At 49.8% G+C, this 24,349-nt stretch overlaps 1 protein-coding gene across 1 annotated transcript in view; it reads left to right on the top strand.

Annotated features, from left to right (window-relative positions):
- The window catches only part of AHCY (adenosylhomocysteinase), a 145,033-nt gene that overhangs the window by 92,578 nt on the left and 28,106 nt on the right, over positions 1-24,349 (top strand). Inside the window, exon 9 of the mRNA XM_085619093.1 lies at positions 14,070-14,264. Within this exon, the coding sequence (XP_085475219.1) occupies positions 14,070-14,264 (195 nt within the window). The remainder of the gene's footprint in view (positions 1-14,069; positions 14,265-24,349) is intronic.

Genomic DNA, 24,349 nt, shown 5'->3' with positions numbered 1-24,349 from the left:
GTTTTTTGGAGGGCGTACAACATCTGTTTCATCCCTCTGTCATGCCACAGTGGGACCTTGATTTGGTCCTCACATATTTGATGTGTACTTCCTGTGGCCGCTTCACCGCTGTCCTGTGCAACTTCTCACTCCCAAGATGATGCCCCTTGTTTCCATAAAATATGCTTTGCATGTAAGTGAGCATCAAACTGTCAACCCTTCATACCCATCCCCTTCACAGACCAATTGGTTCTGCAGTCTCAAGCACCCTCCTTGCTGAAAGTTGTGATGCCATTTCACGTTGGTCGGAATATCACTGTACCGCTTTCTTTTCTCCACCTCACCCCTGTGAGGAGCAGGAGAACTCAAATGCATGGACCCCAAAAGAGCACTGCGCTTTTAAAGCAATCATACCAGAGAGCACCGGGTAGGCGATAAGCTCGTTGTGGTGTTTGCCAGAAGGAAAAAAGGCAAGGTTTTCATAGAGGCTCATCTCCCACTGGATCAAGCTCTGTATGTAGATCTGCTAAATATTAGCTGAAAAGCAGCCTCAAAGGGCGGCATTGAAATTTCATCTAGAGACAAAGCTGCTACCACTGCGTTGGCACGCAGAGTTCATGTCTTGGACATCTGCAAGGCAGCTATGTGGACTTTTCTCCATATGTTCACATGTGCTAAGGTCTGGATAGCTTGGTTCACTGAGAACGTCATCCCACCCGCACAGTCCTACAGGACTTTTTGGCTTTAGTCTATTCACAGTCCCAACTCCAAATAGGTACATCACTTTGGTATCCGTTTAAAAGGTGTGGAATCAGCGGTTTTGCAGCGTGAATCTTTCTGGATTCACTATGCTGTGCATTATTCTGCGATCTTGTGGTTGGGTCCGGATTCGTAGTCTTTTCTTTGTTTTTTTTTTTTTTTTTTTTTTTTTTTTGTAGCCCAGGTGGGCGTCGACGTCCACCATTTGGTGCACCTCCCGTGACGTCGTCGTGCTTCCTGCGGAAGTCCCACCTTTGGGGCGCCATCTTCAGATTCTTTTTTCCGCCGTTGGGTCTGGATCGTCATCGGGAAGCTCCAGAATTACACTCTTAAGGAAGAAGGAAGAAAAGCGAGTTTTGTCGATAGAATCACTAGAAGATATCAGGAAAGGAAGAGATTTCATCAGGAGCGCGAAGAAAAGAGGACCAGCGCCCCTTTTCTTCGACGGCCTTGGAGAATGCACGCTCAGAGACCCTGAGCGCAATGGACAAGACGCCATTCAAGTTCTGCCCAAACTGCCACCACAAGTTCGCGCAGAAAGACCAGCATCCGGTCTGCAACCTCTGCCTACCGGTCGATCACCAGAGTATCGACTGCAACGCCTGCTCAGCCTTCGCGCCGAAGACACTCAGGGTGAGAGAGCGGCAGAGAAGAGCCAACGCCAACATGGATGGCAAGGGGAAGCCCCCGACGCTCTACGATCTGGGCCTCTCCACGGACGACGAGGACAACGTCGCCGAGACAGCCGAAAACTTCACGGTCGTAGAGACCGACAAGAAAAAAGAAGACGAGGTAAGAGAATCGTCGAGCGCAAAACAGAAAGTACCTCGACAGCACGAGGGTGACTTGAGAAAAACTGAGTCAAAGTCCACGAAGGGAGCCCCGGCGCCGAAAACTTCGACGTCCAAAGGGGGAACCACGGACAAGAGGCCGAGCGGATCCTTAGAAAAGGACTCCCTGGTGCCGAAAGACGCCGAAAGGCAAGGGTCGTCGAAAACATCCCATGAAACGGGCCGATCGACGCAGAAAGAACGTTCGACGTCGACGCAAGTTTCATCGAAAAGACCCGCGGTCGACGCCGAAAGCATCTCCGAGATGGAGAAAAAGAAGAGGCGGCTCGAGGCCGAAATGGAGAACATCCTTCAAAGGAAGAAGGAGTTCGACGCCAGGATGAAGGAATTCAAGATTCCAACGGTTTCATCGGCGGACGTCGGTGAGGTCGAAGACGAGTTCGACGCCGAAGGGCTGACAAGGGATCTCGAAGAGGAAGAAGAGCCCTATTATGAGGGAGAAGCCGAGGAAGAAGACCAACGGTCGTTCTACGAATCGGCGGCATCTACCAGCAACGACGTCGAATGGCACGATCTCGACACCGAAAACCCGGAGGAGCCCGTGGACACGTACCCTTCGAGGCCTTCGCCACCCGACGACATCGGGGTCTACAACATGGTGGTCAGGAGCGCAGCAATGGCCTTCGGCGTCAAACTCGACAAGGAGAAACCGAAAGCCGATTTTCTCGTCGAGACACTGCTCCCCATCCAGACAAGGAGCCAGTTCCTCCCCATGCTACAAAGCGTGATGAATCAGGGGAGAGAAGCCTTCAAGGAACCTGCGACCTGCCGGTCGATCACGCCCAGGACAGAGAAGAAATATAAGCACTCCTCCCTGGACCCCCCTTACATCAAGGGTAGCGTGACCGCGGACTCCATCATAGCCTCCACGGCCAGGAGAAGGGCCAACGTACCAGCAACTTCGGGCCCACCTCCGGATAAGGAGAGCAGGAGGATTGACCTCACAGGAAGAAAGGTCGAGAGGAACGCCGCAATGCACTGGCGCATGGCGAATTCAAATGCACTCCTCAATAGACACCAATACCAGCACTGGGATGAGATGGGGGAGCTAGTAAAGCACCTCCCCGAAGAATACCGCCCGAGAGCCTCTCACCTGATAGACGAAGGCAAGAACATCGCCAACTCCTGTATAAAGACGGCGTTGGATGGGGCAGAGACTTCAGCAAGACTCATGGCCATAGGGGTCACAGAGAGGAGGCATGCATGGCTAAGAATCTCGGGATTCAAACCGGAAGTGCAGAACATCATCCTTGGCACCCCCTTCAACGGAGAGACACTGTTCGGAGCAACAGTGGACGAGAAGCTCACCCAGCTGAAAAAAGAAAACGAGACGGCGAGGTCCATGGGGGCCCTACAGCTGAGGGGAATGAGGCGAGGAAATCCCTCGAGGAGACCCTACGGTAGGGGAGGAAGCCAGCAGGGGACGTCGCACCAGGCGTTCCAACAAAGTCAGCAGGGTGAAGGTCACGGACAAGGTCAGCAGAAGCAAAACTGGCAATATCAACCTCGGGGCCAGTCCTTTCGCGGGAGAGGGAACGGACGTGGCCAAAGGAGGAGAGGGGGCGAACAGCCCTCGTCGAAGTGACTCAGCACGCAAGAGGACGCCTACCCTCGTCAGGACCCCAAGGGTGAGGCGCAAAAAAGTGTCATCAGGGGGAAGAGAAGATTCAAGAGCCTACGAGCATACGACACCAGTAGGCGGAAGACTGAGGTTCTACCTTCAGGAGTGGCGGCGTATAACCACAGACAAGTGGATACGGAACATTGTGCAGTACGGATACTGCGTAGATTTGGAGAAAAGACCTCCAAACAGGATACCAAAGGGAAGACTGAGATCGGCCCAAGAACTGGCAATACTCGGAGAAGAAACGCGGAAACTCCTACAAAAGGGAGCCATAGAGACAGTGCCGTTCAGAGAACGCAACAAAGGGGTCTACTCAAACTACTTCGTGGTTCCGAAGGTAGACGGAGACCTCAGACCCATACTAGACCTCCGTTACCTAAACAAGTTCATCAGAACGCAAAGGTTCAAAATGACTTCACTGCAGGAGGTTCTGCCACAGATAAGAGAAGGGGACTTCATGGTCACCGTGGACCTCAAGGATGCCTACCTTCACATCCCAATAAACAGAAGGCACAAGGGCCTTCTAAGATTCAACATCGAACAGGAACACTACCAGTTCACAACCCTGGCCTTCGGATTAAAATCAGCACCAAGGGTCTTTACAAAATGCCTGACGGCGGTAGCGGCACACCTACGAAGGCAGGGAATACATGTCTACCCCTACTTGGACGACTGGCTGGTCAAGGCAAACTCACGCGAAAAGTGCGAGAGGCACGCAAAACGCGTAACAGACACCCTCACGAATCTGGGATTCTCGATCCACTGGGGAAAATCATCGATGGAACCGGAACAGGTGAAGATTTTCCTGGGGGCAAAGATCAACTCCCGCAACAGTACAGTAGTGCCCAGCGACAGGAGGACAGAGGCTCTACTGAAGGAGGCGAAGCTCTACCAGAAGGGGCGAGCTCTGACAGTGAGGGCTGTGAGCAAGATGATGGGGATGATGGCGTCCTGTATCCAGCTGGTGCCGAATGTACGCCTGCACATGAGACCATTCCAGGAATGGCTACAACAGCAATGGTCACAAGCAAACGGAAGTTGGGAGGATCTAGTGGTTGTTACGCACGCAGTGCAGGAGGAGATAACTTGGTGGAACAGAGACAACATAACAACAGGGAGAAGCCTGACACCACCAATCCCAACAGTGACCATTACCACGGACGCATCGAAGAAGGGATGGGGAGCGCACATGGACAACCTCAGAGTGAGGGGTCTATGGGCCCTAGCAGATGCGGTCCGCCATATCAACTACCTCGAGTTGAAAACCATCCTGCTAGCCCTGAAGGCATTCCAGAGACACCTGTTCAACAAGAGGGTGTTGGTCCAAACAGACAACACCACGGCGATGTTCTACATCAACAAACAAGGGGGGACACAGTCGTTCCCACTCTCATCCCTAGCTCAGGAGATTTGGAGATGGGCCATACCTCTCAGGATAGATCTACTGGCAATTCACCTACCGGGGAAGGACAATGTGGAGGCAGACTGGCTAAGCAGGCAGACCTCAGCATCACACGAGTGGGAGCTCAATGGCCAGGAAACGGAGAAACTCTTCCGGAGATGGGGGACTCCCACAATAGACCTATTTGCAACACGCCACAATGCAAAATGCCAAAGCTTCGCGTCCAGGCAACCAGATCAGCAATCCAAGGGAAATGCCCTATGGATAAGCTGGTCGAGGACATTTGCCTACGCCTTTCCACCGATACCCCTGTTGCACAGAGTGCTCGACAAGTGCAGAACCAGCAACATGACTCTGATCCTGGTGGCTCCGCAGTGGGCGAGGCAGACATGGTTCTCACAAATTCAAGAAATGGCACAAGGCGACCCATACAGGTTCGAGAGGAGGAAGGACCTGCTCTCAATGCAAAACGGAGAGGTCCTGCACCCAGAGCCAGAGACCCTCAACCTGGCGGCATGGCTCCTGAAGACCTAGAGTTCGCACACCTAAGATTGCCGCCGAGCACGATGCGAGTGCTACGGGAGGCGAGGAAACCAACTACACGAAAATGCTACAGCGCAAAATGGAAGAGGTTCACTGTGTGGTGCCGGAAAAAGGGCCTGCAAAACAGAATGACAAGAGACTCAACAGTACTGAGGTACCTCACACACCTTCTAAAGAGTAACCTCTGCTCGAGCTCACTAAGGGTACACCTAGCGGCAATCGTGGCCTACACCAGAGGTGAAAAAGGTGGAAGTTTCTTCAGCTCGCAGGTGGTGAGGAGATTCATGGAAGGAGCCAAAAGGATGGCCCCCCCGAAAAGGTTGCCGCCGCCGGCATGGAATCTGAATGTGGTCCTGACGGAGCTCATGAAGGCACCGTTTGAACCCATTCACAAGGCCACACTGCAGATGTTGACTATGAAAACGGCCTTTCTGGTGGCCATAACCTCACTACGCAGGGTGAGCGAGCTTCAAGCACGAACGCTGCAGGAACCCTACATTCAGATTCACAAGGATAGAATAGTCCTGAGAACGGACCCACACTTCATGCCCAAGGTAGTGTCGGCGTTCCACATGAATCAGAGTATCCAGATACCAAGTTTCTTCCAAAACCCGACTACAAACGCAGAAAAGGCGCTGCACACCCTCGATGCCAGAAGAGCGGTGATGCACTACATTGAGAGAACCAAGGAACTCAGGAAGTCGAAACAGCTGTTTGTGTCCTTTGCTACTAGCTTCATGGGTGGGCCAGTGACTAAGGGCACCATCGCAAGGTGGATTGCCCTCACTATTCAATTCTGCCACAAACAGGCTGGACAAGAGCTAGCGGAGGGGCCGCAGGCTCACTCCACGAGGAAGAAAGGGGCCACCGTGGCCTTCCTGGCGAACACGCCCATCCAGGACATATGCCTCGCGGCAACTTGGGCATCTGTGCACACGTTCACGAAACACTACTGCGTGGACATTCAGATGAACAAGGAAGCACAGGTTGGACAGAAGGTGCTTCAGCACATTTTCAACGACCAACGCTCATCTACCACCCAGCCGCCACAGAATTAGGAAAACCGCTACAAAGTCTATGCACAGCATAGTGAATCCAGAAAGATTCACGCTGCAAAACGAATAGTTTCTTACCTGTCGGTGTAGTTTTGCAGCTTGAAGATCTTTCTGGATTCACTAGCGAACCCACCCACCTCCGCCAGGAAGATGAGGCTGGAGGAAGAGGGGGTAAAATGGAAAAGATCAAAGAAATGAAAACATACAGAAACATGGACAAGAAGGATCAATCAATCGCCTAGGGTTAAAAAAAAAAAAAAAAAAAAAAGGAAAGGAAAAAAGAACCCGAAGATGGCGCCCCAAAGGTGGGACTTCCGCAGGAAGCACGACGACGTCACGGGAGGTGCACCAAATGGTGGACGTCGACGCCCACCTGGGCTACAAAAAAAAAAATACAAAAAAGACTACGAATCCGGACCCAACCACAAGATCGCGGAATAATGCACAGCATAGTGAATCCAGAAAGATCTTCAAGCTGCAAAACTACACCGACAGGTAAGAAACTATTCGTTATAAATCATTCAAAAGCACAAGTTTACTTACCTTTGGTAATGCTCTTTCTAGTAGAGACTAATTGCAGATTCCTCACAGATCCTACCTGTTCAGTCAATATGACTCTTCTCATTAATAAGACCCCAAGCTTAGGAATCTGCACTCAGGTCAAAGGCAATTTGCTGATGGGGCTCTGCATCTAGGGGTGCGGACAGACTCTGAAGCAACTGATGTCGTGTTGTAGTGGCTCGTACATATATCCTCTCCAGAGCAGAACAGAACAGCATCACTGCGCAGCCGCACAGCAATGCTGAAAAGTCTTTGGATCCAGTTTAATGCATGGGGAATAATCAAAAGGTGATCAATCTTCTGTTGGTCTGTACCAGAAAGAGCGTTACCAAAGTTAAGTAAATTGTTCTTTGGTAATGCACACCATGATTCCAAGTTGTCAGGGTCATCCTGGAATGCAATTGCATAATCCTAGCTAACGTAAACCTAAAATGCATTTGTACTTAAACCAATGTTCTGGTCCTACTAAAGGGCAACGGTTGCGAAAGGTTTTCTAATGAAAAAACTAATTTATTTAATATTCTGTTCTCCACGATTGGTTCTTCGCTACTCATACCATAATTCTGCCTGCCAAAACATCCCTCTGCTTGGGGATGGTAAGCTTTAACTCGTTTCACGGGCAGGTTGTTTCGTCCTTTTTGATTGAATTAGTCTGGTTATTTTGATTAAACTTTAGGAAAGGCACCAAGCCCGAAGAGAAGCTGGAAGTGTTTTTTTTTAGTTGACACTAGTAGGAAAAATACTCTACGTTCGAGGCATGTGGGCTGCTGAATTCATATCTGTGCATAGATCGCCGCCTAGTGTTGGGTCCGGATGTTTGCACGTTGTTGTCCTGGAAGAGTCTTCGAAGTATCCTGAGATAGGTGACTCCTCCCCTGGACCACAGTGCGCATGGGCATCCTCTCCATCCTCAGATTGTTTTTTTCCGCCATTGGGTTCGGATGTGCTTACCTTGACTCAAGTTAGGAAAATTTAGTTTCAGGCCAAAAGGCCTTTAGTTTTCGTCGGTACTGTTCCCGATCGGTATCGACAGTTTACTTGCTAGTTTAGCGACCTTAACAACTTTTTCGGATCCGTTTCATTCGACCATCGACCTTACATCGACGATGGAATCGAGGACCCCATTCAAACGGTGTCCTGTTTGCCACGCGAAATATCCACATATCGACGTCCACCCGGTGTGCAACAAATGCCTCTCTCCGGATCACGACAAATCGAAATGTATGGCCTGTGCCCGATTCAGATCCAAGAAGACTCTCCGGAATAGACGAGCCGCGAGACTAGAAGCGCAGCAAGCGGCACCGGCCCCGACCAACATCTTCAGCACCGAGGACGAAGATGTTGAAAGCGTGGAAAACATACACTCCAGCCCCGCTTCCGAACACGATTCCCGATCGGAAGACTCAGATGAAGAGCTTTTTCACAGGGAAGAAGCCGACGATGAGGTAGGGGACTACGATGAGGCCTTCGGGGCCGAAGAAGATAGCTCTGGTGAAGAGCAGGGCCTACCCGTCCAAACGGAGGCCATCAAAGTGCGTCAGTCTACGGCTCCGGTCGAGGGATCGCCTTCGGGCCTTACCCGAGATCAATCCCGCAGTTCTTCGGCCCCGCCCTCTGGCCCCGCCTCGAACATCCAGCGAGAGCCATTATTACCCAAAAAGACTGGTTTCCCTTCCACGAAACCGAAACCAATCGTCGCACCGGTTCAACTGAAACCGTAAGTGAAACTGACACTGGTCGGCTCGAAGACCTCCACTCCTTCGACGCCAGCCAAAACCATCGGCTCCGACCGCACCAAAAGGGACTTCGGCGCCGAACTCGCTGCAGCGGATGTCGGCACCGATCCAAAGAGAAAGGCCATCGGTACCACCAAAGCGCCTCGGCCCCCGGCACCGAAGCAATCGGCATCGACCACCAAGGTTAAAATGGCCGCTCCATCGGAACCCACCTCGAAGGCAGCGACTACGGTCCAATCATCGACGCCGTCGACAGCTACTACCTCTCCTCGACTCGATGACCCTGTGGTTCCGACGAAGTCCACACCTACCTCTACAGAACCACTCAGCGCCAAAGAACCTTTGGCGTTCTCGGTGCGACAAGTTGCAGCGTCCTTGCAACGTATCAGAGAAAAGGCAGCCCTCCAGGCCACGTCGGGCTCCGAGCAGAAAAAGGCTCCAAAGGCACCTTCGGCACCAACCAACATCACCTTTGGTTTGCCGCCGTCCACGGCGCCAAAACTATTCGAGATCCGAACACGTGTCACCCAGACAAGGTCCCCATCTACTGGACACTCTCCTACTGGGCCATCACCGTCCCAATTCATCGACGCCGACACCGGCAGGCTCATGCTGAAACAGCGGAAGATCACTTCCGAGCAGGCTTTGGACTCTTACAGAATCCCTCTAAAGCAAAAACTGCCAGCAGAATCGGAACCAGTTCTTTATGAACGCCTCCACACCGCCTATCCAGAGCCACAGTCCTTCTCTCCGACGCACTCCGACACGGACGCAATGGAGGATTACATGGGTGATTACACCACCTACCCCAGGGATATGGATCCTGAGGAGCAGCAGGACCCAGATCAAGCTTGGGATGACCCTGTAGACCCGGGTGCCGCTACAGATACCCAGGACACGCAGCATTATGGCGCAGAAACATCTCCCACAGAGGACACTGCTGCATTCAACGCCCTCATTGAACGTGCCGCAGCCAATCATGGAGTGCAACTCCACTCAGACACAATCGAGGACGATTTCTTGGTGGACAGTTTTGCATCCTTGGAGAGGACTGTAAAGACTCTGCCCATGTTAAAAGGTGTCCTCAAGCCAGCAAAGGACATTTTCAAGGAAACAACCAGGGCACGGGTGATAAACCCCAGGATCGAGAAGAAATACAAGCCTGCGCCTGGGGACCCTATGTACATTAGAGGCCAGTTACCTCTGGACTCCATTGTAGTTGCTAATGCTCGCAAACGGGGACACTCGCAAACTGGTGATATTCCTCCCCCGGACAAGGAGTCCAAGGTGCTAGAGACCTCCGGCAAAAGGATTGCAGCCCAGGCGGCAAACATATGGCGCATTGCCAATACACAGGCGCTCCTAGCTCGCTACGATCGCTCACACTATGACACGTTGGAGTCCCTACTCCAACATCTACCAGACGAGTACAAAGAGGCAGCGGAGCTCCTCATCAGGGAGGGACAACTTCTCACAAACGCATCCATTAAGTGTGCACTGGATGCCGCCGACACAGCTGCGAGAGCAATAAACACCAGCGTCATGCTACGACGACACGCCTGGTTACGAATCTCCGGGTTCAAACCTGAGGTTCAAAATAACATCCTCAATCAGCCTGTCAACCCCGACTACTTATTCGGACCAGGGGTTGACACCACCCTAGAAAAGATCAAAAAAGACACAGACACTGCAAAGTCAATGGGGGCTCTGCAAACACAGACATTTCGTAGTGGCTCCTTTCGTCGCCCCGGAAATAGGGGAGCGGCTAGAGGACAGGGGTCACAGCAAACCTACAATAAAGGGGGCACACAGAGTGCCTATGATAAAAACACCCGAGGTGGATATCGTGGCTCCAGCACAAAGGGCAGAGGACGCGGTTACGGCAACACCAGGTCCTCCCCCAAAAACAAACCGTGACGCCCTCTCCCTTCCCCCCGACCACAACGCCTGTCGGGGGAAGACTCCAGCGGTTCCTGTCCACGTGGAATTCCAACACCACGGACAGGTGGGTCAAAGATGTTATCCAACACGGTTACTGCCTCGAATTAGCCTCCACTCCACCCACAATACCGCCAAAGCACCGTCCTATGTCCTCAGAGCACTTGGCATTATTACAGCAGGAAGTGCTAAGTATGCTGCAAAAAGGCGCAATAGAGGTCGTGCCCGTCCACCAGCAAGGGACAGGGGTGTACTCTCTGTACTTCTTAATACCAAAAAAGGACGGGTCACTCAGACCTATACTAGACCTGAGACCCCTCAACCACTACATTCTCTCAGAGCATTTCCACATGCTCACCCTACAGCAGGTTCTCCCGCTGCTCAGACAGGGAGACTTCCTAGCCACGCTAGACCTCAAAGAGGCGTATTTCCACATACCCATACACCCGTCACACCGAAAATATCTCAGGTTCACTATTCAGGGGCAGCACTACCAATTCAAAGTCCTCCCCTTCGGTGTGACAACAGCACCCAGAGTTTTCACAAAGTGCCTAGCTACAGTGGCTGCACATCTACGGAGACAACACATTCACGTCTACCATTACCTGGACGACTGGTTTGTTTAGGCAAAGTCAGCCCAGCAATGTGCCAGCCACATGTCCCTCACCATTCACCTTCTTCACAGTCTGGGATTCTCACTAAATTACCCAAAATCACATCTCCAACCCGCACACGTACAACAGTACCTAGGTGCGACCATAGACACTCTGGCAGCCACAGCTCAGCCAAATTTAGTGAGGATCAACAGCATGCAAATGCTGATCTCAAAGTTCAAACCTCAACACTCCCTTCCTGCGCGAGTGTTCATGCAGTTGATAGGCATGATGGCCTCCTGCATTTTCATAGTCCCGCACGCAAGACTACATATGCGCCCGCTTCAGGAGTGCTTGGCACGTCAATGGAATCAGGCTCACGGGCAATTAAAAGACCTAGTGTTGGTGAGCGGTCGGGCATACAACTCTCTGCATTGGTGGAATCCACAAAACCTTTGCAAGGGCCAACCGTTCCAAGAGCCTGTTCCACAAATAATACTGACGGCGGACGCGTCTCTCCAGGGATGGGGAGCTCATGTACTCAATTACACAGTGCAGGGACTATGGACAATACAACAAAAGAAGATGCACATCAACCTTCTCGAACTGATGGCAATCTTCCTGGCAATGAAAGCATTCAAGGTACATTTGTGCAACAAAGTCGTGTTGATCCGGACGGACAACATGACTGCCATGTACTACATACAGAAGCAGGGAGGAACACACTCTCCACAGTTGTCTCATCTGGCTCAGAGCATGTGGAAGTGGGCCATTCAGAGGAACATATTCCTCATGGCGGAACACCTCCCCGGCAAGGACAACCAGATGGCGGATCTGCTCAGCAGACACAGCCACCAAATGCACGAGTGGGAGCTACACCCGTCAGTACTCCAACCGTACTTCCAACAGTGGGGTCATCCAGAGATGGACCTATTCGCCACAAGCGAAAACGCAAAATGCCAAAGCTTTGCCGCCAGGTTCCCACATCCACAGTCGCAGGGCAATGCTATATGGATGAACTGGTGCGGCAGATTTGCGTACGCTTTTCCCCCAGCGCAGTTAATACCGCTGGTGGCACGCAAACTGCGACAGCACTCACTGACACTCATCCTGGTTGCTCCAACATGGGCACGCCAGCCATGGTACACCACCTTTCTGGAACTTTCCGTGGTGCCGCATCAAAGGCTGCAGATCAAACCCGCGCTTTTGACGCAGAACCATGGAGAAATTCAGCACCCAGATCCGCAACAGTTGAACCTGGCAATCTGGCTCCTGAAGTCCTAGAGTTTGGCTACCTAAACCTGCCACCTGACTGTATGGAGATCATTAAGGAAGCTAGGAGACCCACTACCAGGGCTTGCTATGCAGCCAAATGGAAGAGGTTTGTCATTTATTGCAACAACAATGACATTAACCCGCTAGACGCAGCCATCCAAAACATAATCTGTTACCTCTTACACCTATACCGATGCAATCTGGCATATACCTCAATACGTATCCATTTGACCGCAATAGCAGCCTATCTCCAAAACAGGCAGCACCTCTCTTTATTCCGAGTGCCTGCCATCAAAGCTTTCTTGGAGGGACTTAAACGAGTGATTCCCCCAAGACACCCACCAGCACCGGTGTGGAACCTCAACTTGGTCCTCACCCAACTGATGGGTCCACCCTTCGAACCTCTCCACTCATGTGAGATTCAATTCCTCACCTGGAAAGTAGCTTTCCTAGTGGCAATCACTTTGTTAAGAAGAGTTAGTGAACTCCAGGCACTAACCATTCAAGAGCCATTCCTATAGGTTCACGCAAACAGGGTTGTACTACGCACCAACCCCAAATTCATACCTAAAGTAATATCGCAGTTCCACATCAATCAAACTATTGAACTGCCTGTTTTCTTTCAGAATCCACAAAATGTCGCTGAAAGAATGCTCCATACACTAGATGTCAAAAGAGCCCTCATGTACTATATAGAGAGAACTAAAGACTTTAGGAAGACAAAACAACTTTTCGTTGCCTTTTCTCCACAACACAAAGGCAACGCCATCTCCAAAGCAGGTATAGCCAGATGGATCGTTAACTATATTCAAATTTGCTATCAAAAGGCTAAACGCACATTAACGATTCCCCCACGAGCCCACTCAACACGTAAGTTAGGGGCCTCCATGGCTTTCCTGGGAAACATTCCTTTACAGGATATATGTAGAGCAGCCACATGGTCCACTATACATACATTTACCAAACACTATTGCGTAGATGTACACTCAAAACAGCAGGCAGCTGTAGGACAGGCTGTTCTCAAGACCCCTTTTCAGACCGCTGCAGCTGGCAATGGTGGCCGCCGCTAATGGGAGGTACTGCTATGTATTCTATGCACAGATATGAATTCAGCAGCCCACATGCCTCGAACTGAATATGCTACTTACCAGTATGCATCTGTTCTTGGCATGTAGGGCTGCTGACATGCATATCGCCCACCCTCCTCCCCGGCGCCTGTAGCAGCTGCATCTCTCAGAATTACTGTATAGCATGGCCATCACTTTCTGTATCTACTCCATCACTGCCACAATGGCGAAAAACAATCTGAGGATGGAGAGGATGCCCATGCGCACTGTTGTCCAGGGGAGGAGTCACCTATCTCAGGATACTTCGAAGACTCTTCCAGGACAACAACGTGCAAACATCCGGACCCAACACTAGGCGGCGATCTATGCACAGATATGAATGTCAGCAGCCCTACATGCCAAGAACAGATGCATACTGGTAAGTAGCATATTCATTCAGCAATTCGAGCTTGAACTAAAGACTACACCGGCTATTGTGCAAAAAGTCACCATTAGAAGAAATTTCATTGGGGTTAAAGTCCCACCACCAGTCAAAATCTACTGGCTTTTAGTGCTGGTATTTACTCTTGATCTGTTCTTGTAGGAATAGACAGCCACATTGTTCCAGCAATCGGTCAAATTAATCCATCTAAAAAATATTAGTCCAGTGAATCTTATTAACATCTTTTGTTCTTCTCCATCTGTAGGTTGACCGTTACCAGCTAAAGAACAACCGCCACATAATCCTATTGGCAGAGGGCCGCTTGGTGAACTTGGGCTGTGCCATGGGTCACCCCAGCTTTGTCATGAGCAACTCCTTCACTAATCAGGTTTTGGCCCAGATAGAGCTATGGACTAATACAGACAAGTACCCTGTTGGTGTGCATTTCCTGCCAAAGAAGGTGAGTTTCGGCAAAGCTTTGAAGATAATTGGTTTCCTTTCAAAGTCACAGGGTGGTTTTATGCATTGGAGACTCTGCAAACCATTGCTCTGCTGGTGAGTTATAGATATTTCACTACTCTTGTAGTATGTCAACTTTCTGACCGTGTACCCCATTTTCGCTGAATCCGTGTTACTGTGATGCTGCCCCAGATGGTAGGCAGAAAATCTTCTCATAGGCCCCTGCCCAGGTACCATCAACCACTCCAGGCCATATATTTCAGGCCCGTTTTACATTCTATTTTGCCCCTGTTTTACATTATAGTTTGCCTGTATTTTTGTAAATAAACTGTATGATACCTGTTTGTTAATTTTAGGTCTGGCCTGCTGACTGCATTTGCGGCTGCCCCAATCTAGTGTATTAAAATCATAAATAAAAATATAAATACATATTAACATATATGGCCTTTTAGGCTAGCCTCCTCATACATTGATGTGTTTAGCTGTCATTCACTTTTTTTGTGTTAACCACAGCATATGCCATGTTACAATGGATTAGCGCACTTCAGCAATTGACTGCCTTGCACTGAGTGACGTTTTTCCTGAGCACAATTGCACATATCTGCCTGGAATAGCACATCAGTGTTTGGGCTGGTGTGCCATTACTTAACTTTGCCCATTGTGGTTTCTTTTTATTCTATATCATTTTTCAATGTTTTAAGTCACCCTTGCTCGTCTGTCTTCAGGTTACAGTAATTTCATAACGCTTATTCTTTGCACCAGTAATCCTTTTTTCCTGTGTTAATTGACAATATAAAGGGTTTCTATACTCGTTCTTTGTGCACTTACTTGCTAGGAAGCACTTGAACTGTTTTCAAATTATATGCACTTTTTAATTTTTTTTTTATTGGAAGCATGTTTTGCTACCATATTTTGACAGCTTTTTTCTTATAACTTTCGTGATATGCTTGCAACAAAGTTCAAATCAAACCAGTTTGTTCAGACATAACTACTGGCTTATGTTCTTTCTGCAAGTGAGTGCGTCACCCACCTGGCCATCTCCATGGCACACCTCATCAGGATCTACAGCCTGGGGGGGGGGTTGTGGATTCAGACTGGCGAACAATTTTACGCCATAGGTGTCCCATAACCTAGCAGCCCCCACCCCCCATGCAACCCCCCGATCATTTCATGGCTTCTGTTTCTGCAAGAGCCCACTTGTGAGTTATTGGAAGCCAGCACTTGATCGTAGGTGGATGAGGGGCCTTCCAGGCCATGGCAATGAGGTTCTTTAAGAGGACCAATGCCAGATCGACCAACTTCAGGTAGTGTTTGTTTTAAGTGCATTTCATGATCCCCCAAGAGACAAAGGAGTGGGTCCTGTGGCAGCCGGATATGTATTATTGTGGACACACGTTCCATCACCTGGATCCTCATGCTCATCAGAGGTTGACATTCCCAGACCATTTGTATAAATGTGGCATCTGTGACCTCATCGCAGACATGCTGAAGACACCGCCAGGAATAGGTTGTGAAGGCTGTGCGGTGTAAGGTAGGTTTGATGCAAGTAGTTAAATTGGGTGAATTTTAAGGGGGCATTGCACGAAATTTGCTTCACCCACTCCAAGGCCATGGTCCACTGTTTGGTGGTCAGGTCCGTGCCCAGCCTCTCATTCCAGCTGGGCTTGGCCCGAAGCAAAAAGTCCCTGCATCTCCCCCCTGTAGTGCCACGTACAGCACCGAAACCGCCTGGCAAACCGACCTGTGTGTCGAGTGCTGCAAACCCAAGTACAGCAATAGCATGGCTTTCCCCAGTGGCCAAATGTCCCCAATCACTGCCATAATCTCATTGTGAGCTAGGAAAAAAACCTCTCCCCATTTTGTAAAGGTCCTGAATGCCTTGAAAGGATAACGGAGCACCTTCGCTGTATAGGTCGACCACTTGGGTAATCCCAGCCTCCCGCCATGTGGGTAGTATCATGTCCCCCCAGCAATGCTTTCATAACCTGCACCCATCACAGGTTGAGCGGCGGTGCATGAGGGGTCAGAGCTCGTCTGAGCTGTATATACCGGACCCAAATTAGTTTGGCCACGCACGTGAGCCTACCTAGTCAGTCCTCTAGCCTGTCGTCCTCACTATAGCAGCCATTCAATTGTGCCCATTCTTCCTAAGCCCGCCCTAACCAGATTACCTTCGGCAGTCCCAACACCAGTAAGCCAACACACAGGGCACCATAGTTGGGCCACTGCAAAATAAAATTCGAGATCCAGGACCCTTTTCGTGAGGCACTGAAGCATGGGAACTGTAACCTGCTTTCGAGCGGGTCTCCAAATCAGCTCAGGCTTCTTACATTCCTGACAAAGGATCTGGTTAGTACCACTGGGAGAGCTACAAATAAATATAAAAGCCTGTGGAGAACCAGCATCTTTGCCACCGACGCCCTGCCCAGAGGCGAGAACGGGAGTAGAGTCCAATAGTGCATGGATTGGCGAATGAGGTCAGAGCCCTAATGTAATTAGCATCCAGTAAGTACCTGTGGTAAACGTTCACACTTAGGTAGCAAAAGGTTTCAAAACTCCAGGGGAGGCGCCCGTCCGCCAGCACCACTTGGTTTTATGGTTGTCTGGCGTGACAGGAAGATGCTGTACTTGCCCTAATTTACCTTGAGGCCAGCCATCTTCTCAAAGAGATTAAGAAAGTCGTGAAGAGCCGGTAGAGCGAGCATATGGTCTTTGAGGGTTACTAGCACATCCGCGTAGAATGACAGTGTACCAATCCAGTCCCACCCAAATGCCCCAAGCAGGGCCTCTGGCATGCAGCATGGCAGCAAGCGGTTCCATAGCAAGCGCAAACATTACGGGAGACAAAGTACTCTTGTTGGTTCCCCCTACTTATGGAAAAAGACCATAAGATCTCATGGCCAGTGCAAACCCTTGCCTGCGAGGCCGTGTATTAAAGCTTGACCAAACCAAGGAAGACTGGACCCATCCCCATTACCTCCGGCACTTGTAGCAAATAGGACCAACTCAGCATATTGAATGCTTTTTGGAAATCCAGGGAGACTGCCACCGTTGGGTTGCCTAGCAAGAGGTAATCTAACCTGGTGTGAACCAGATGCGCACTAAGAGTACTCTGCTGCCCCAGGGTTCCCCAAATGCCAGACATCCGGTAAATTGGATACCCTAGCCCATTGCTGAATGTTTTGTTGTCTATATGCAGGTTAGTGGGGGTATCAAACGATTCTGGTTTGTCATTTATGAAGATGGTGTCGTTCCCCCCCGTCCCGTCCCCCCCCCCCCCCCCCTTGCCGCCTGAGGATCCAGCAGTATAGTTGGGGAGAGAATCCAGAAGCACAAGTTTGTGAGGTCTTGGGCACATAAAGGGACACCATGGAGAAGGGGAGCCCATCCAGGGTCCCCTCCAAGGTCACATAACAGCCCTCTCTGTCAGCGAGGACTCTAGTTTTCCTGAGTGGTACTTGAAAATCCAGTTCTGTAAATCTGCTCACTCCATCTCTTATTAACTTTATCCAGCTCCCCCATGGTCAGTTGTCTCTTGGAGGCAGGCAAAGGGGATATGCCTGCACCGGAATAAGGCATATATTCTTTGTCTCCAGGCAGGGGTCGTCATACCTTGGATGTTTCAAATTAAAGCATATATAATCTACTCACACTCTGTTTCTCAACACCCACAAAGCCCACCCCCCCATAATTTCCGCTAAACACCAACCAGACAGAAAATAAAAAACTAACCATTCTGGGAAACAACTCCCTATCCCTGGCCTGAGCACCTTCAGGCCCCATTCCACAACCTCCTGGCCTACAACTCAGTCATGTCCCTGGGGTGTGCTCTATTGGGAGCCGGCCAAGCTTACCACATTGCCTTACATGTTTCGATCAGTTCTGTGGCATAGGCCCAATTTCAAGAGACTCCCCTCTCCCCCCCCCCCCTTCCCCAGCTATTCCAGTGTCCAAATGCTTACCTTCGCAATGTGTGGCTACAGCCAGAGGCACAGTACGCCCATGCTCACCCACTGCACTCCAGCTAGTGTGCGTTACAAGTTGTCTACAGATTGTGGTGTGACTTGAGCCATGGTGGATAGTAGCCATTGACAACCCATAGCCTCCTATGTCTGACCCAGTAGCCGATGGGTGATGAGACCTCACTCACTGCTTTAGCCCCTCACTGCTTTAGCCTGTTCTTCAGCTACCTGGTCTTGTGAACATTGGGCCTTGGTAGACCTTTTTCTGCTCCACTGGGTTGTCAGTCTCCAGGAGCAACATCAGTCAGATCCTTGGCGTGGAGCCAAGTCCAAACATTCTGTGGTGAAGAGAAGATGTGGAACGTCTCCCATAACGCGCAGCTTTGCTGGGAACTGGAGGGCATACTCTGCATTCAGTTCCTGAAGGTATTGCTTGACCTAGAGAAAGGAGCCACAAAGCCATTGTACCTTTGCAGTGAAGTCCGGGTCGGTAGTTATCATAGCAAACTCATGTTTCTAGAGACCTTTCGTACAAAACTGTTGGAGCACCAGATCACGATCTCGAAATTAAGCAGGCGAGCCGTAGACCGTGGTGGGGCTCCTGGAATGGGTCATCTGCTGGGTATTTGGTGTGCTCTCTGCACCGAGAAAAACTTAAGGACCCAACCTGACCGCACCGTGCCCATCAGCCAGGTTTCAACAAAGAGTTCCATGATGGCGCCCTCTGAACGCTCTGGGAAGCCTAGTGCTGCGCCTTGTGCACCATTCAGTGTCTTCTGCTCTGCAGTGTAGGGTGACCATCTCTGCACTGAGCATCTTTATTTGGCCCTGCAAGTCCTGCACCGTGGGCCCCAGGGTAGTCTGAGATGATTGTCTGATTCACTTGGTCTGTCAGCTTGCAGTGGTCGGCCCTGAGCAGGTTCACCTCAAGGGAGAGATGCCTTGGCAGTGCTTTAAATGGGCCGGTCCTCACAGGTACTGAGTACCGGCACTTCTTATTTTTATCACTCTGCGTACTGGCACTTCTCTACTGCCGAGCAGAGTACCGGAACCCATGAAAGGATGGGCACGTTGGCTGCTAGGGCTGGTAACCTGTGACAGTCAAACCACTTCTGTAGCCCTGAACCGAGCCCCGCTGAGCTATTCAGCGTGGACTGATTTGCATGATATCCTGGTTTTCACCATCATGCTGTGTTGTAAGGAATCGAGGCAGCCCGTTGCCAGTGCAATTAAGAAAGCCATGGGAGGTAAGGTGGTTAAAATTAAAATGGCTTTAATCCCACCCGATTCTTTAGGTGTGAATGACTGCTTAGGTTTGTCTGTTAACCTTTGCTTGTTTGTGTGTGAGAAAAGAGGGAGGAAATCGAGACACTCTTGAGGGAATATTAAAGGAATGTGTGGAATTCTTTGTATTTTCACATCTGCTTGTTTTTCTGTGTGGTATGCATGCTCGAATATATAGTATTTTGCCAAGTAACCGCAAATACCAGTTTGCAAGCTGCAAATATTACAAATCAAGCAAACGTTTAAATATCGCTGCGTTTGTCCTTTGTCTTGTGTAACGATTTAACCTATTTTGTCATGGAAACCATTTCTCATGTGTATTGGTATGTGCTACAACTAGTTTAGAAGTAAATAAGTATGCCATGTCTTGCCTTTGGTCCCGCCCCTAGCCCCGCCCGCTCGCCACATTTAAATGAGTTCATGCGCTATTTTTATCCCATTAAAAGCACTGTCCCTTGGTGCAAGGTGGCCTCCAGATTGCTCTAGACTCCGTGGTAAGGGAAGACCGGGTTGTAAGTTAATTTTGTGGCAAGGGCTTGGTAGTCTTGGGTTTCAGCGTCATGGAAGGCGATTTCTGATGTGGGTGAAGAGGATTTCTCCAGTATTGGGGTGTCTTTCATAGATTCACATGCTTGAATATTCCCCGTCGTCGGAGTGGGAGTCCCACGGTAAATAATATAGCAATATATATAGCCATAATATACATATATATATACATATACATAAGTAATCCTATAAAAACAGAGATATAAGTAAGTAATAACATCAAGAATGTCCCTATATGAAATTTCCATAGAGATACATGGAAAGAGAAAAAAGACATTCGTAGTCTATCTCTGTCATTATGTTAGTCCAAACTACGGCCAATCAGGCGCCAGCTCCTCTCTAGAACCTTCTCCTCAGAGCTTCTCACCTCAGATTTTCTACCGCATGTCGTGTGACAGGGAGTCTCCCTGAGCTCTGCTCAGTTTTTTTCAGTCAGAATGTCTTCCAGTAAGAAATCTTTGTTTAGACCATGTTCTTCATGTGGAAAGCTGCGTCTATTTTCTGAGGACCCACACAGTAAGTGTATTTACTGTTTGTACCCAGACCATGAGGTGGCAAAATGTAAAATTTGTAGAACCTTTTCTACAAAGACTTTAAAGGATAGAGAAGGCCGCCTGTTAATATGGCTACAGAGACTGAAGGATAAGGACAACCCAGTTTCTGATGTGGAAAGTATGTATTCTGGCCGTTCTCAACCAGCCTCTAAGCGCAGTAGTGTGCAGGAGTTACCATCTCCTTTCCTCAAGAAAAAGAAGCTTTCTTTGACTGACAGCTACCACTTCTGCTGTCGCACCTACTGTTTTGTCACCTAAGAGACACAGTTCTCAGGCTGAAGAGGCGTCTACTTCACAGTCCTCAGGAAAAAGACTGTCCGCCTCGTCGACGATGCTGCCGACGACGAGATCGGCGATATCTGGCTCGTCGACGGTGAATATGACGACGACATCAGCTGCTTCGTCGTCGACGAGCGTTCTGTCGACGTTATCCTCGTCGACGGGGACCATCACTAGTACAAGGGCTGTGACTTCAATTTTGCCCATTACATCGTCGACGACGAAAAAGGCAAAGGTACCGTCGACGCTACCTGCGTCGTCGACTAAGGCGTCGTCGAACTCGTCGACGCCCACTCCTTCGTCGAAGAAGAAAAAGACCCCGTCGACGGGATCGTCGACGGCGACTTCGTCGACCAAGACCTCGTCGACGGCGGCTCCGTCGACGACGATGACTCCGTCGACGGCGTCTCCGTCGACGACGGTTCCGTCGACGTCGATTTCAAAGGCGCAAGGTTCACCGACGCATATTCCGTCGACAATCGTTACATTTACGACGGCTCCGTCGACGAGGCCTTCTCCGAAGACATCCACAGTGTCTACCATACAGCAGTCAACGGCAGGTTCTTTCATAAGGATAAGGTTGAAAAAAGTAGCGTCTGCCCAAGAGTCAAGGAGGGAACAGCTACCCCACGCATCTCCAGTATCGCTTTCAGAGGCGCAGCCTCCATCGCCTTTATTTGCTACGGATTCTGATCAGGAGTCCGAGGGTCTGCCGGAGTCCTTTGGAACGGCGCAAAGCCCATCCGACCTCATAATTAAATGCCAGGACAGCAGTGAGGATGAAGATCCAGTGTACATACAGCAGGTGCCTGCGAAACAGCCAAAGGCGACTCTTCCTTTGTCGCTTATAACTAATCTCCAACGCATGTTGGATGACTATAATCAACGCTTTCCGCTACCTCCACAAGGTTCTGAGGTCCCGTCCACTCCTGTGGTTCCAACTATACCACCGATACCAATAGAGAATCCTGTACCTCTGCTGCCGTCTGCACCACCAAGACAGGTCCCCGAGAGGTTGTTGCCTCAATATCAGCCTCCGCAGGGAGAAACAGAAGAGGGTGAACTCCCAGATGATGATGGGGATGTGGATGACGATGATGAGGATATGGCGGAGTGGGACAATTACCAAGTACAGACACCATCCCCCTCTCAGATAGTCACAGGGGATTCACCTCCAGTGGACATAGCAAATTTCCATCAATTAATGGAGAGGGCGGCGCAACGTTTTAAACTAACAACTGAGCGCAGAGAGGAAGATTGTTTCCTCTATGATTTCAAAAGTCAGCCGTTTAAACAGACTCATGCTATTCCTTTTGTGGAATTTATTTGGGAGGAAGGCAAGAAGTTGATGCAAGCACCGAATACCTTGCCGGCACAGGTGCCTCGATTAGAGAAAAAATATAAGGCACCCATAGGAACCCCAGCATGCCTCACGGGACAGGCTAAACCTGAATCAGTCGTTACGCAGGCAGCGCAACGTAAGGCAAAGAATCCGACGTCGACTGTCACCGCACCACCGGACCGTGACGGACGTCGAATGGATGCCATAGGGCGTAAGTTCTCTTCAATGGCCTCTACTGTGGTAAGAGCAGCTAATGCCTTGGCCATATTGGGTCGCTATGACCCACAAGTGTGGGCTGACATTTCAGAAGTACTGCAACAGTTACCGGAGCCTTCTCAGGGGGAAGCAATGAAGTTGCTTCAAGAAGAAGCAGCATCGACGGAGATTATTGATTGTGCAGTAGACATCACCTGCACGGGATTCCGTCAGCTTGCCGGAGCGGCTGTTCTGCGCAGGCAAGGATGGTTAAAATCGACATCCTTTCATCAGGAAGTACAATCCATGATTCTTAACATGGCTTATGACGGCGAAGCGTTGTTTGGAACTCATGTTGATGAGGCACTTCAATCCATAATGAAGGACACTGAGACAGCTAGATCTTTAGGAAACCTTCAATTTCAAAGGCAGAATTTTCGTGGTGCACGCGGACGCGGCACCTCCTCCTCCTCCAATTTTCGAAGGGGTAATAATCAATACAGACCCTATAATCAAGGATCCAACCGATATTCCAATACCCAGCAACAGCAATCTTCCCGACCGCAGGCTTCTAAGTCGTATAGAGGGAAATCCTCATACAGAGGAAACGCATCTAAGAGACAGTGACTCTTTCCGGACATGCATGATTGGAGGTCGAATCTCTGTTCTTTTCTCAATGGTCCTCCATCACAAGGGACCGTTGGGTTTTGGACATTGTGAAGAAAGGACACGCCTTAGAATTCACCAAATTCCCTCCTTCCACACCACCCTCCGGACCACCACCTGCTCACATGAAAGAACTTTTACATCAAGTTCGACTTCTACAGCAGAAGGGAGCTGTAGAAATGGTGCCAGTATCGCAAAGGGGAAAGGGTTTTTATTCCCGTTTCTTTCTGATCACAAAGAAGAACGGGGAGTGGAGGCCCATCCTCGATTTAAGGGCACTAAACAAATACCTAAAGAGCCAATCCTTTCGTATGATGACGCTAGTAGACATCTTGCGTCTACTCTCGCAGGAAGATTTCATGGCAACTATAGATCTCCAGGATGCCTATTTTCATATTCCGATATTACAAAGGCATCGAAGGTTCCTGCGTTTTCGAGTGGGTCAACACGATTACCAATTCAAGGTGTTACCGTTTGGTCTGCGCTCGGCCCCTCGTGTGTTAACGAAGGTACTAGCTCCAGTGATAGCGTTTCTGCGACTTCAGGGAGTGCAGATTTTTCCATATCTGGACGATTTTCTCCTAAAATCCCAGTCAAGCACTCACCTAGAACAACACATACTTCTGTGCCAGAACGTGTTTCGCTCACTAGGTCTGTCGATAAATGCAGCAAAATCCCAACCTCATCCTGCTCAACAAAGGGATTTTCTGGGAGCAAATCTGGAAACGGTATCAGCAAGAGCGTTTCTTTCCCAAGAGCGTCTGCAAAAGATACTACGGCTGGTGGTGTTAATCAGATCAAAAGAGTCAGTTTCTGTGAGATTGTTAAAAATAGTTTCTGGGGATGGCGTCATCCTCCATTGCCTTAGTTCCTCATTGCAGGCTGAGAACACGTCCTATTCAGGAAGCACTGGACGTTCAGTGGCGTCAGGTCACGGGTTCGTTCCACGATATGGTACGTGTCACAGATCAAATGAGGTCAGCGCTCGCATGGTGGGCAAATCCAGCCAACCTCACAGAAGGCATGTCTTTTCTGTCGGTGCCGCCGGACAGGACAATCACGACAGACGCCTCATTAGAGGGATGGGGTGCACATTTGGAAGATCTCTCCGTAAAAGGAAGATGGTCAGCACAGCAAAGAACTTGGCACATCAACAGGTTGGAGTTGATGGCAATTTACCTTGCTCTCAAGTCATTTCTGCCCTTGATCCAGGGAGAATCAGTGCTAATACAAACAGACAACACAACCTGTATGCACT

The sequence above is a fragment of the Triturus cristatus genome, chromosome 7 (assembly GCF_964204655.1).
Source record: "Triturus cristatus chromosome 7, aTriCri1.1, whole genome shotgun sequence".
NCBI classification, from domain to species: Eukaryota; Metazoa; Chordata; class Amphibia; order Caudata; family Salamandridae; genus Triturus; species Triturus cristatus.
Note: the sequence above shows the minus strand (reverse complement) of the source record. Positions and strands in the feature narration are given on the sequence as shown.